Source organism: Cygnus atratus, chromosome 11 (assembly GCF_013377495.2).
Source record: "Cygnus atratus isolate AKBS03 ecotype Queensland, Australia chromosome 11, CAtr_DNAZoo_HiC_assembly, whole genome shotgun sequence".
Lineage (NCBI taxonomy): Eukaryota > Metazoa > Chordata > Aves > Anseriformes > Anatidae > Cygnus > Cygnus atratus.
Window position 1 is genome coordinate 11,593,515 of NC_066372.1, and position 15,129 is coordinate 11,608,643.

Consider the following 15,129-nt stretch of genomic DNA (forward strand, 5'->3'; position numbering starts at 1 on the left):
AGAATACACAAGCACATGTTCTTTGATAGAAGGGAAGCCCAGAGTAATTTGTTGCTCTGTAATCTCAGCAACAAATCACAAGATTCTTATGCTGCTGAGGTGACCTGATCTGTCAATACCAGGGGGAGGAGAGCAGAAGCATGTCTCCATCTGTGCCCTCCCACCACCCACCTTTGCTTGTTGAAGGGAAGTATACAGACATATGGTGTCTGGTTTGTGGCATACACCCAGACCTGGTGTCTGTGTTGTCCAAACAAGGGTGGATGTGAAGCTGTAATTCCAGACTTCTGTCTGCACCTGAGATACTCGTTTGCACCTATCAAATTTCATATTGTATCCTGCCTCTTGCAGTTTCTCATCCATTATGAGCTGTATGTAAAACAGGCAAATCTTAACAGTGCACACAGATATAGCAGAGGCAGCTTTGATGACTATGATATGTTGTAATCAGGGTTCTCTTATGTCATTGTGCTACTATTTGTTGTCATCATCGTATATACCTCTTTTACAAATACCCTGCATTTAATTCTCAACTTTCATTGAACAGGATGGTTTGCGAAGATTATCAGGGAATGAATACATACTGTCAGCAAAACGTAAGTCTTAATTTGACACTTAATTAGATGTTAGCATATTAAAAAAAATAAGAAATATGCAAAGTGATCAGTTGTTCTTTTTATGAGCATTGTTTTTACTTTATTTTTATTTATAAACATTTTTCTGCACATTACTGAGCTTTACAGAAATGAGACCTGCTAGGCATTTGTACAGAAAAGAAAGCATGTACAATGAATAGTAGTGTATCTTGAGGTTATTAATAGTGATCTGCAAATATATTCTTCAACAGAAACTCATCAGGTCGCTGGCAGTTTGATCTCTCCAATCTCCCTCAATGACATACCCCCACGGATAACACAGGCAATGGAAAATGAAGAACACTGGGATTTTGATATTTTTGAACTTGAGGCTGCCACCCATAAAAGGTCAGTAGACTCAAGGGCTCATAAATTCAAGTTGCTGAAAATTGGCTTAAATGTCATCCTGTAATCAGCTCTTCAATTTCTCTACCTTTGCTTTTCAAATGGAATTACTTATATTTTCAAAGTCAAATGTTTGAAATTTTCTCATTGTATATGAACCGATTAAATATTTTTGTTTCATCGTATGTTCTTTCCTGTAGATTCCCAGTCGATGTAAGTGAAAATTATGTATCTTTGATATGGTATAATAACAAAGCAACATCATTTTACAAGCCTTCCTTTTCTGTTTTCGAAAATAGAAAAGTTCTATCAATCAAATTGTTATCTTGTGGGGATTCAAATTCAACTTATGTGCAACTACACACAGAGTCAACACACGGGTCCTAATTTGATCAGTTGTTACTGATCATGATTTATGTTCTCTTTATGTAATTGGGTATTTTTTTGTTTCTGGACAGTTCAAATACAGCTTTTCAGCAGAATTCTCATTTCTGGGATCAAAGGAATTTCTTTATTCTAAACACTTAGCAGGCTACATTTTATGTATAAGATTAACTGAAGAATATTTACTGATAAAAAGTAAAGCATACCAATTTCCATCACAGGCATTTCCAAAAGTTTTGATAGTCTGTACTTCATTAGCAAGTGCTCCCACTATGATTGTAAATCAATCTTTTTGTTTAAATCCTTGGTTTTATTTCCTGATGCCTATCAAAAATTCTCCTCAGGGTCTAGTTTCATGTATCATGGTTTGTCTTAGCTTAAATCTTCTGTGAGATTGTAATTTGGAGGCTAGATTCTGCAATGAATTGACTATCTTAAGCCCCCATCAAAATCCCAGATCCATGAGAGCTTTGAAAAACAATGTCTAAACAAGATACGAAGGTATTTAATTAACACATACACACTTCAGTTTTAGGCAATGTTTTTTGAGCCAAAAAGATGGAAAACATTCAGAATTTTTTTCTTCCTTAAAGTGATACAACTTTAAATTTCTTTGTAAGTAAAGAAATTTGCACCATTATTTTAGGTTCTCTTTTTTCCACATTTTTATTTCTGATAAAGTATTATGGATACAGTGATTGAAAAATAAAATTAATGTAGTCAATGTAATTTACAAGTTTTAATATGCACATTGCAGTAACTTAAAGAATTAAATATTCCAGGTAACATGTATGAGATGACCAGACAGGTTTATCTGTTCTTAGTGGTTTGAAGAGGCCACAGGAGGACAAAGGAGGTGTTTTGTTGCCTAAAGATATTATAATTAGGATTGCCTCCTGCTGCTATTAAATAAAGGCAATTCATTTATTAAGGGAATTAAGGTGATCTTCAATGAATCACAACCATGAATATGTTATTAGTACTGTCTTCAAGCCTAAGCAGACATATGGTAGTAAGCCAAGATAATTCATTAAATCTAAGCTTACTACAGTAGACATTGCGGTTCCCTGACAGAGAAACCTGGAGAGATCTTTGGCAGTGGTACATGTGGTATTAACGATCTAGCAGTCAGGGAGATCTCACTTCAGTGAAATCCCAGCCAGCACCTGTTTTCATTTACTTCCAGAATGCTTCCATATCTCATCCTCTATTGCATACAAAGTCAATGAGCAATGGAAACCTTCAAGTGGAGGGTGTGAAAGAAATGGAGCAGCTCTGCAGAACAGAAAGAGTACTGATTGCAGCAATGTATAGTATAGATATACTTAACCTAACTGTAAACAAGCTAGTTTAGGAAACTGGCAGTAGTAAGATTACCTCCCTCCTCTAATGTTCTGTGTTTGGTACATACTAATTTATCTCATTTTAGCTGCAGTCTACATTTATCCAGCATAGTTTCCCCAAGCCCCAAAGTGCTGCTACACGGAGTATAGCATAAATACAGAGCCTGCTTAATATTCCTGATAGTGTGAGGAACTGGCATATTCTGAGAGTCAGCATGTGATAGGAAGGTTTCTACAGATCTGGGTTGCAATTCTGAAACAAGCAAGTCTGTATACTGACCTGACATGTTATTGGTTAAAAAAATATGTATAGATTCATACTATTCACACTATGTAATGTGCTTTCAACCTCATTTGTTTTAAAACTTTGCATTTGTTTTTCTCCACAGGCCCTTGGTTTATCTGGGTCTCAAAATATTTGCTCGCTTTGGAATCTGTGAATTCCTAAACTGTTCAGAATCAACTCTGAGGTCGTGGTTACAAGTTATTGAAGCTAACTACCATTCCTCCAACTCCTATCATAATTCTACTCATTCAGCAGACGTGCTACATGCCACTGCTTATTTCTTGTCTAAAGAAAGAGTAAAGGTGAGTCCACATTTCTAAGAAACAGTGTAGGTGGGAAGTACAGGTGGGATTACAGCAAGACCTCTCAGAAAAGATGCCAAGAGCCATATGTCTACTTAGCGCCAACCCATGTGGCAGCTCTGAGGTCAAAGAACTGGGTTGCTTTACACAAGTTCTAGGATCTGTTGTGTAGTATATGTGGAAGAATAGATACTAGTATTACAGGAATTGAGCTATTCTTGATGAGAATAAGGGAACCTCCTTTTAAAACAAAAATTCCTGGTATAGTTAAATTTTCTCATATAGATGAGCTAATGACACTATTTTTGTGATGGTCTCCACACATACAGATTTAATCAGTCATCATTTCGTATGCCTTGTGATGGTCATTTTGCAAAAGACTCCCAGGACAATATAGGCCGTAAAATATTTTTGGTGCTTCCAAAGCTGTATTACCCACTGGACGAGATGCCCTGAGGCTTAAAGAGACTGCATTGGAGAAGAGTGTTGAAACAGATTACTTGTTGAAGTTCCTTGTACCATAATGCCCAGTGGTGTATTAGATCCTCTGACAAGCAGAATAAATCAGAGCAGCCTTTGTTCTCACACACCCAGAGGGGCAGACTGGAGTGTGAGAAGGGGAATTAAAACAGTGCTTGCATGTGTACGCAGTGGAGTGGCAGTACGTATTTCTGAGTTGCATTTTTAGATAGAAATTCCTACCCTGAATTGGCCTGCCTAAGGATAGTGCTAGTGATGGGCACTCGGCTGAGACATTTGTGATTGTAAACAAGCTTCTGACAGCTCATTAAAATTGTAGTAAGTCCCTTAACCTGAAGCTGCAGCTTATTAACGTGCTCTCCAGAGGCTGACTCACAGATACCATATGCCAAGTGGGAATAGAACTTCACAGGATATTTGCAGTCCCTTATTTGCCAGAGGTTTAACTGGTCTTCCCAAGAACATCTATGAAAAACAGACGAGATCTGGAATCATTTCAATGCCACAGAAGCATGACTGCCTCCTCCTTTTCAAAAATGTTATTTCCATTCCTCTGTAGGCATAGCAAAAGAAAAAAAAATGTTGCAACAGAAGGAGTAGAATCAAAGTTCAAGATTCTCTCTTTATCTTCTCAGATTTACAGCCCAGCTGCTTTTGTGTTGTCCAGAGTTCAACTTAAGTTAAATACAGAAGGCCAGATTCTGCCACTCAGAATCACACAAAGATTTTTTTTTTTTTTTTAGTAAATTGAACTCAGTTCTTGTCTGGGAAAACTTTCTGGCTTCCAAATTGAAGCAGTATTCTCAGAATCATTTCCACTTCTGTGCCACAGGAGTTAACATGACAAAGTTAGAATCCTTGACCTGAAGTCAGAGGTAAAGGTACTGTAAATCCCTTTGAAGTTTGTTATGTCACACTCAGGAAATAAGTATGAGATACATTGCTGTGGCCCTACAGGTCAAGTATTCTCCAGTTTCTTGCCACTTTCCATCTACACAAGTCTTTCTCAGCCAGACTGAGATCAGTGTGGCCTTCCCAGGAGAACTTGTTCTAAAATCCCTCTTCCCTAACTTTATACCTCAAAATTAGAATCCCATGAGCAGCTGCTGAAAGAAAGAAGGAAGAACCTAACACACAGGAGATAGTATTTCAGACAATGGTAACTATGAACCTAGGGTAGAAATACTTCTTTGCCTTTTCTTTTTCTCCACAAGAACCTTTTTGCAGTCCTCAATGAATAATATCCTTGCTCCATCAAAGTCACTGCATTAATTTCACACAGTGAAATAAGGTATGCACAGTCTTTTCTACTGAGTGAAAAAGTATGAGTGAAAAGTCTGACCGTTGTGAATGGTACAATCAAAGTCAGTAAAAAATTGGGACCTTTACTCAAGCTAATTGGACTGGAAATTATCTGTCCTGCATCTAGAGTCAGCTGGGAACAATTCTGCTCATGTCTCTTTCGTTTTATTGAGTTTTTTTAACATAAGTGTTTTGTATTTATGGTCCTTCACAAAAAGTGCAGCATAAACACAGCATAAAGGCTAGTTTCAAAAAGCATACAATAAAGTTTTCTGAGATCCTTGGTGCTTTTTCTCCTCTATGCTGTTAGTTCGGTATTAAAACTTACAGTATAAAACCTTAAAAATCAAATAGTTTTGTGTTTTCTGACAGGGTAATTGTAACTAGACATAAAGCAATAACCAGTGTAAGTAGACAGAAAACATGGAGTGCAGCATGGTAAAAGAATCTGAATCTGATACAGCGAGCATAGAACAGTGTCACGTAATTTTTCCACAGATATAAACCATCAAGAATTCTTCACAGAACTCATATTAGCTGTAGCCTCAGGACACTATTATAGAACTGGATGTATGTGAAATATTCTTTACAAATCACAAACCTAGCCAACACATACGTGGAATATGATTAGGACACATTCAGTTTCCAAAAGAAATGAAGGAGTCTGGTGGAAATAGAATTATTTTTAGCAGTGTTAGGTTTTTTTCCAAGGGTATTTCCCTAACTTGAGTGCAGGTGGTTTATGTGTTGTTAGAAAACACAAACTAATTTATTACTTTGCATTTATTTAATTTGATGTGCTTTGTGAAAGGTGTGGCTAAGGCAAAATTTAAGAGGAACAAAATGACTTAAAAAGTCAAGCAGTGTTCAATGAAGCTTATAATGAATTTTCCATTGCTCTGTCTAGAACATCTGACCCTTACTGATCTGCAGAGTTCTGGCTTTTCTCCCTTAGCAACTTGGCTTAACCTTTATGGACAGAGTAGGGTTTCTAATGAGTCTGCCAGGAAAACTAAGCATCTTTCTATTTTCAGCAAACCTTGGATCCGATTGATGAGGTTGCCGCACTTATTGCTGCCACAGTCCATGACGTGGATCACCCAGGAAGAACAAATTCTTTCCTGTGCAATGCTGGCAGTGAGCTAGCAATTCTCTACAATGACACCGCAGTGCTGGAGAGCCATCATGCTGCCCTGGCTTTCCAGCTCACCACCCGGGATGACAAATGCAATATATTTAAAAACATGGAGAGGTAAGCTTAAACACAGGGTCCTTGTCTGCCCTCTAACATCTCACGGTTTCTTCTGTGTAGTACAAGATAATGCAAACAAGCATCCTAGAGGAGAGCATGCCTTGTGAATAACTGTATGTAGCCTTTGTGAAAGTTTGCTTCTAAAACAGTACTTCTGCCTGTCCTGCACAGGCTTAGGAGTCATTCCATGGTTTCAGTTCCTCCTGTGAATAAAAAGGCAGACCTTGTCTAAGGAGCTTACAGTGTAAATCCTGATGTTAGCAAAGTCCCCTTTTGTATTCTTGGACACTGAAGATAAACTATGGCTGAGTGGATGTATGTTTGCTGGGTAGAACAAAGATGGAAAGAGTCAGGAAGAATCACTAAAACATTAAATGTCTTGTTGCAATGGGAAGGATAGTGAAGGACCTGCTTCTCCTTCCAGCACAGAACAGGAAAGACATTTAGGGTGAGGATGACCACTGCCTTGGCTGATTCAAGATACAGCTGAAAAGTATTGCTGAAAACTTGGCGGGAGCTTGAGCTGTGGTTGAGTGTCTGTGCTAAAAGCCTTGGGAACGCACCGGTGTGATGTGTCCTGGCAGCCCTCCTGAGTAGCTGGTGCCTCTGCTTCTGCACAGCTCCTACACTGTTTCTCCCAGAGATCCAGTCATGCCTCTAGCGTATATGTCTCTGCACACCAAAGGGTACTTCATCCAGCATAGATGCAGCTACCCAAGCCTTTCTTACTATTCTTTCTTCCCCTCACACCTCTCAGCAGCACAAATGGCCTTTAGCATTTTTGTTAGACTTGTTTTAGCAAGCAGCCCTTTGTGAACCAGCCAACATTCTTAATCGTTTCCTTCTTTAAACAGGAATGAGTATCGAACCCTTCGCCAAGCCATTATTGACATGGTCTTAGCAACAGAAATGACAAAGCACTTTGAGCATGTCAACAAGTTTGTCAACAGCATTAATAAACCCTTGGCAGCGCTAGAAGAAAATGGGGTAAGTAACACTGCAAATCTTCCTTAAAATGAATAAGCAGGGACTGGGAACCCTTGGCAGTAGGAAATCTCCATGTGGTATTCTGAGAAAGTTCATGAGAAACATGGAGAAAGAGAGGTTAGAAATGTGTCTTTCACCTCTGGGTTTCAATGCCTATCTACTTAATGTCATCATCGCCCATTTTGAGGATGAGTGGGACTCACTCGCTTCCTATAAATATTGCAGCACTATGATGTTTTATGAGAACCAGCCATGTACTGGGGACCGGAAGCCTGTATATGTTCCTGTTAAAAATGTCATTTTGATGAACCCAGTCACTTCCATGGAGAGAGTGCTAGCAGCAAGACCTTGCATTCTTTTTGGCCATTTCTGCAAAGGGGCTAAGATTTGTCTCAGAACAGAAGCTGAATTACTCCCTCACTCACAACGGGAACCACTGGTGGTGTAGCATAAGGGCAGGTATACTGACTGCCATATGGCACAGTCTGTGGAAATGAGGGCCCTCAGCTTTCAGTGCTGCCTCGCAGCATTCATGGGTTTTCTGCCTACTTTCTTTTTTAATCTTTAAAATAGATCATGGTGGCATTATGTATCATATAGACATAATCAATAACCATCTGGAACCCCATGGACACAATGAAATTGCCTGTTAGGAACTCATTCTAAAAAAACCACACCAGTTTCAATAACAGCTTCAACCAGCAGATTTTTTTGCCAGTAAGAGCAGCGTATAATTTTGTTGGAATGGTTTTTGCAAAGAGAAGATTTTCAGAAATGGTTATAATAAAGTTTGCAACAGTGGCAATGTCCTGCAGGAGCTGTAATGGTTTTCTGTGTTTTCTTATGATGTTTTTTTAGAAAGCCACATTTATGACTGTTGTGTGCAGTGGGGGTGGGCAGTCTTTTTATTATCAGAAGGTGGGAGAGAGACAGATCTTGTTCCTTACCCATCAGAAGCAGACTGGAGCTTAATTGGAGGAAAGTACCTTTGTCCACAAGAGTATATGCTAGAATTAGCTTTATTCTTGGCACCCAGAGATGCTAATGAGAACTACATGAATGTGGAGCCAAAGTCCCAGTAGGATACTGGTTTTACTGACTAAACTAGGAGAAAGGCTGTTAATTCTGTGGCTGTGAAGTATTTTTCCCAGACAGCTCCACGTTGCAGAAGGTTTTAAAGTCACGGACAAATATTGTTGACTTCTGTGGGTGCTGGGTTGGACCTTGTGTAGTTGTTCACCACCTAGGACATGCCTACACTTTAAGTGCCTGCTCACTGCTACCAGCACCTAGAGAAGATCAGAACTAGTTTGTGCATGTTTGTCCTTAGATTCATCATTTAATAGCTAAGCCTTTGTTATCGCAGTTGGTCTCCTACCTTTTACAAATAAAGGAAGGATAGTGAAAAAACATGCTTAAATTGTAAAGTTGTTAGAGGTTACCAAATGGAAGGACTGCCATCTCTTCAATGTAGCGGCTCCATTTGTATGTCCATTACAATGCATTCAGGCCTTAATTCTATCTTCAGATTCTGTTTTCACTGACTCTTTGACTTCTTTGAGTCTCTTCACTGCCCACTGTCTTGTCATGCCATTTTCAGTTCTCACCCACCATTTTGCTCCTTGGCTTCTCACTAGCTCTGCCTCTCGTCTTCCTCCTTTTCCCTGCACTAGTTCTCGCACTCACGAAATCTGTCCTGTTTCAGCCTTCCTCCCTTCTTCCAACGGTATTGGCTTGCTAGTCTACTCTCTCCTTCGCAGCTCCCAGGATTTTTATGCCATTCTACTTGTTCCCTTCTCCATTTTTGCATTCAAAGCAGGCAACAACCTCCTCTGCCCTGCTGCTGTTTTTCTGCAGGTTTTGTTTACTGCAAATAAGGGAGAGAGAGGCTCCCTGTTCTTAGTTATAAAACCTGGATTTGGACAGTGTCTGCTCCGGCACAGCCAAGAACTACAGTTGCAGCAAGAGTCTTGTTCAGACCCAGGCTCCAGCAGTCCCTATTGAATATACACAAACCACTTTTTTTTTTTTTCCAAAGTGTGTAACATGTCCAGCAGCTTTTCAGAGATGGTGACTGGCTTAACCCAAAACCATTCCTCTAACTGAATTCCAGGTCCTCATTCATGAAGATGTGAGAAACAGCAGTAATTTTTAACATCAGCATGAAGACTTTATTTCCCCAATCTCATATTTAGAAGCCACCAAATCATTTTTAACTGCAATTTTCAAGAAAAAAAAATCTGCGTGAGGTAGACACCTGGTGGGGAAGCTTCAACCAAACAATTTCAGTTGGCAATTATGGACAGTATTAAACAAAATCTTTTGATGTGGAGTATCAGTCTGCAGGCTAGCCTACAACCATAGCTGTAGATGTAGATTTTTTGTTGTTGTTATTGAACGATTGTAAGAAATAGCATGCTAATACATATATTTGGATGCTGGATAAACATTTTTTGTTTCAGGATTGTTTAATGGAAACATAAAGCCAGCAAAATGGATGGAAGATTGTAAGGGTAAATGTTTCGCTGCTCGGTTCCTTGATTGTGAAAAACAAGAGAAAAAGAAGGGGGAGTAATTCTTTGTAGATTACAAGTAAGTGAGCTAGCCAGGAAAAGCTAGGGCACTTCTCTCTCTGCACACAAGTCTGCAGATGAAGGAGCTGTTTGGCAGCTCCTTTATTCATCCCAGTGCTACCATACTGCAGCCCTGCTCGGCCCCCAGTTTAGCCTGGCATGTAGGCACACTGAGGAGCTATTCTCCAGTCAGAAAGAAAAGGAGTAAAAAGGGAGTAGATGGGGGAAGAAAGGAGGATGAGTAATGGTTATATCTGACAGAAGCAAGGAGGAAATAATGGCTGTTGTAATGAGGAAGGAGGACTAAAAGGAGTTGCAGAAACCTGTGAAGTAGGGGATGCAACGTAGAAGGCAATGTAGAAGGGGCAAAGAGATTATCTAGCCCATCCACGAAGGCAGGAGTAATTTTACCTACAGAACTGCCTAGAAGAGGCTCGTGTTTATAGCTGTCAGGGATGCAGAAGGCACAGCCTCTCTGGGGGCCTGTTCCCAGAGAGAGGAAGAGACACGGAGGAGAACCAGGGGGCTGCTGCTGCTGGGTGCAGCACGCCACTCTGGGTGTGCAGCTCTGGGGTGCTCCGTCCTGCTGGAGGGCTGTGGCCTGGCCTGACCCAGTGCGCTGAGCCCCCTCGCAGCCTCAAGTCATGGGGTGCAGCAACTTTCTGAGCAGCAGTGTCTGTCCAAAGAGCCACACTCTTCTCCCTGCCTGTTGCGGAGAGCTGGATGGCTGCTGCTACCTGGGCCTGTACAGTCAGGCAGTAAAAGTAAGGACAGTGACATACAGGAATCAAACTAAGTTTGATTCTGCCCTTGAGGGCCAGGGGCTGCAGAGAAATAATCTGCCCCACAAAGCATTTGTGATTCACAGCAAATTCTGCCCAAAATTGGGTATAAAGACAAAGGCTATATAATTTTTATTGAAATCAAGAAGCAAAATGTTTTCCTTCTTTTAGCTGGGAGTTTCTCAGTTCAGCAGGTTCCTATTAAAAGGCCTGTAATGTGTGAGTGGGTGAAACCAATCATTTGCTGTGCTTGTTACTAGCAGAACAACACTGACAGATCCCCTTTCAAGTCTGGTCGTATATCTGGTTGCAGCGGCAGCGAGTGTTTCCTGGCCCCATTTCCAGTCATGGCTGTGACTCAGTGTAATGTTTGCAGGCTGAGCTGCCAACCGTGTGTTCCAAATGGGACAGTTCCACTTTTTTTTATTTATTTATTATTTTTGTACATATTTGTTCAACGAGCCATGCTGAGAAGCTGCTCTGTTTGTTTCCTTTCTTCTTTTGTTTCATAAACTGAAAAAAATCCTTTCCAGCTCCAGCATCCTTTATCCTCCCATTTCCCTTCATGATGTCACCTAAGCCTATGACAGGAAGCCAACATCTGACATGCAGAGACACCTCTGCACTCTGAGCAGGATGCTGGGACTAAGCACAGTTAGCACATTTTATTCCCAAGACATCCGCATCCAGCAAGTAGAGCTGTGCCCTTGGTTTGAACGGATCACGGAAGCAAACATCCTTTCTTGATTCCTGGTGGTTTACCTAGGAGGATATTCTCTACTACCCTTAGCTGAATGATCTCTACTCATTTTCAGTGCTTAGTTTTTACACATTGCTTTTGTTTCTGGAGCCTCTGTTATTTTATGTTGACTTTCTCTTGCCTCATGTTCCTATGCATTTGGAGATGTATGCAACTCACTTTGTTTCCCCTGTACTTTCCCTTCTGCATACCTAAAAATGAGGGAAAAGAATTGGTTTGAGAGTCCCATTTCAGCAGGAATTGTGGAGCTGATGTTTCTGAACCAGTAGCCTACCAAATGACAATTAATAATCTAATAATTATTATTTTCTTCCTTCAGAAAGAACTTTATTCCTCAGAAGAACTTTCTTCTGAAAAATATGTCCTAATAAAAGATCAGAATGTTTCTGCTGCTTTGTAGAAGCTGGCTAGTATCTCCCTCTTTGTGCAAAGTGCTGCAGAAACTGGTGGCTTATTGTTCTTGCTATTATTCCTGTGACTCCTTCACTGCATTGACTATAGACCAAAACCTTGTTGGGTGCTAGAGAAGTCTAGTATATTCCTTGCTTCACTTTTTTTTTTTCCGAGTAGAAGATGAGACTTTATAAATTTCTGTACCTACTCATCCTGAAAGAGTCAGGTAATAATAAGGTTCTTAGATGTGATTTTTTAAGATATTTTAATCCTGAATGTCTGTTCTTTAGAAACTCACTTCATCAGAGCTCCACAGAAAATAGCTTCCAATCTGGATCCTTGAAACCTTTACTCATATTAGCTGTATGCTGGCTCCAAATATAGAGTACTGTTGACGTGCTTGTATGTGCAGCCTGGGAACCAAATATAAGCCGTGTGTGGGCTGAAACCTTTCCTAGACTTGCAGAGGAAAGATGAGGCTGTTCAGAAGCATGGTTTTAATATATTGCTTTAATACCAATAAACTCTCAGAAAGCAAAATGCCCAGTCAAGTCAGAGACTGATGGGCTAACATAGCTGCAGTGGAAGGGAACGAGGAGCACGCCTGAGAGGCAGTGTGGGATCTGGCTCTCCTAATGGCAGCAGCGCTGTCATAATGATCGATGCTCATGCTGGTGAGATTTGCATGTAGAGGACGACTGTGCATGTCATGTCAGTTCTTTTTTTGTTAAACCAGCTATTCCACTGTTAATGTGCAAGTCTATTAATCCTTGCATTTCAGCAGAGAATTACATTTTTCTGCCTACATAGTGCTCATCACTATGTGTGCAGTGATAAATGGATCCTCTCCACACTTTTAGAGGCAGGTAGGCATAGAGGGATTAGGTGACTTGCCCGAAGATGCCCAAGAGATCTGTCACAAATACAGTGAATGAATCCAGAAACTGGAGTTCGGTGCTAGCTCAGAGCTGTGGCTAACTTTCATAATCCCCCTATAAATTCAGCTGGACATCAAATATGATAGTCAGTAACAGGACTGATCCCTATAGGATCTGCTGAAAACATTCCCAAGGCACAAAGCTTTTGAGTAACAGCTAACAGTTTTTTGTTAATGGATTGCTTTTAATTCTCAAATGTTACAGAATAATGGTGATGGAGAATCAATCAAAACTGTTCTCACGTCTCCTGAAAACCGTATCCTTATCAAACGCATGTTGATAAAGTGTGCAGACATTTCCAATCCATGCAGACCCATAGAGCAATGTATAGAGTGGGCTGGACGCATCTCTGAGGAGTACTTTGCACAGGTAAGGCAGCTAAAAAGGGCTGCTGACATTACAGGTGAGCATCTCTGTAAAAGCAAAGAGAAGTGTGCATATACTGCCAATGTTTGAAAACATCTAAGGGTGCATTAAGCAATCTGAAAAGTACTGGTTGTTTTAATCTGCAATGATGGGATATTACTCATGCCAATACTAGATACCTTCAGACAGAAGACAGTTGACATCTACAATGCAAATTCTTCAAGACTATAATGCAGTTTTTGAAAAACTTAAGCCTTGAAGTTGTTCAGTTTGGAGGTTGTTTTTTTTTGTGTGTGTGTGTGTGTGCATTTTGCTTGCATGTGTTCCCATCACAAGGCAGAGGAAGGGTGCCTTCTAAATACCCACGTGCTGGCTATGTCTCAAGAATAGGATTATGAGGTTCTAGTGTTAGCATGGGAGCAGCACTCACTACAAAAAATACTCTTAAGACCTCAGTAAACCATGCTGAAGAAGGGTTCTAGGAAAATGGGAACATGGGGCAGGCAGATTCATTATTACTGGTGATAGACCAAATACTGAAACTGGGCCTTGGTACCTCAATGGGGAAAAAAAAAAAAAAAAAGAGGATAAAAAAGATACTTTGCTACCTCTTATTTGCACAGAATTCTCTTCTATTAGAGTCTGGCCATGGATATGCATGTTTTAGCTCCGAAGCAGTCATAACTTCAATTAGTAATGCACAGAGTAACTTAAGGACAGCTTTGTGTGTGAACGCAGATGATAAATGTCACTTTGTGCAAAACACTGGAAGGCACTATTCAGCTACTGTTTGGCTGAAACCTGTGCAAGTAGGTGCATAAGATTAAGTTGCTGCTTCTTCAGATTTCTTGAGGTTTCTCTGTTTATTTAGCAGTTGCATGCTCTAGTTAGTGTCAAACAATCTGCTGCTAAAAGAAGCCGTTAATGTAATGTGTCGTGGAATAATCACAAGAGCATTCTTTGCAGACTGATGAAGAAAAGAGACAAGGTTTACCTGTTGTGATGCCAGTTTTTGACAGAAATACTTGCAGCATCCCCAAGTCACAAATATCGTTCATCGATTACTTCATCACTGATATGTTTGATGCCTGGGATGGTAAGTGAAACTCTGCTGTATTTCCTGACAAGAAGCATTTTGTAAACATTTGAAAGTACTGTGATATAAAATTGCTTTCTTATGGCTCCTAAAGAAAATGGGAGAAGAAGGAAGATTTCTACAGTTCAAATAAGCTTAAGAGCTTCATTATTGCTTAGAAGTATTTTGATACTGCTACAAACTATATTCTCGTGGCTTCTCTGTAATATATTAGTTTCAGGCAGTTTTTAACTTTCTTTTTTTTAAAAACTTGCTTCTCTGTAAATGGAGAACAGAACACATTCTCTTTGATAGCACTTTGGGCATAATCATTTTGTCTGTGTTAATATCAGTTACTCTTCAAGACAAATTTCTACAGTCTGGAAACTGGGGGAGCAGCTGTTTCCTTCCAAGTGCTGCCTCCGTGGTAAAAGTGGTCAGAAATGTGACTCTCCTGAATGCCAGATCATGACATGTGACTGAGATTCAATAAAGTAGGATAATTACAGGCATAATTAGTTATGCCCCTCCTGCAAAACTGCACCCCTTTGCTGGTGCTTGCAATACCAGTATTAAGTAGACTCACAGAATTGTTCTTAGTAGCCTGGGAAGATACATGAGTGATGAGAGCTATAAAGCCAGAAACATTTCAAGTATCAGTATGACAGATTTAAGCTTTCCTACTTAACACAGTTGCCCAGACATTTCAAGTGATATTTAAGCAGACAGAATCATGTGACTGTTCCAATTCTGCAAACTAAATACACTCTGCCCTTTCTTCCTTAGCATTTGCAGACCTGCCAAATTTGATGCAGCATCTGGATAATAACTTTAAATACTGGAAAGGACTAGATGAAAGGAAGCTGCGGAGCCTTCGACCACCACCACCAGAATAGCAATTAGACTATGGTGTGTAATTTACTAAC

General features: G+C 40.1%; 1 protein-coding gene across 6 annotated transcripts in view; it reads left to right on the forward strand.

Annotated features, from left to right (window-relative positions):
- PDE8A (phosphodiesterase 8A) overlaps nt 1–15,129 on the forward strand; it is a 172,617-nt gene that overhangs the window by 156,147 nt on the left and 1,341 nt on the right. For all 6 annotated transcript variants that reach the window (XM_035554820.2, XM_050713071.1, XM_050713070.1 and 3 more), the window contains 8 exons: nt 548–596; nt 848–983; nt 3,097–3,295; nt 6,112–6,329; nt 7,184–7,316; nt 12,967–13,131; nt 14,095–14,224; nt 14,990–15,112. In XM_035554820.2, the coding sequence (XP_035410713.1) occupies nt 548–596; nt 848–983; nt 3,097–3,295; nt 6,112–6,329; nt 7,184–7,316; nt 12,967–13,131; nt 14,095–14,224; nt 14,990–15,099 (1,140 nt within the window). In that variant the 3' untranslated portion in view covers nt 15,100–15,112. The remainder of the gene's footprint in view (nt 1–547; nt 597–847; nt 984–3,096; nt 3,296–6,111; nt 6,330–7,183; nt 7,317–12,966; nt 13,132–14,094; nt 14,225–14,989; nt 15,113–15,129) is intronic.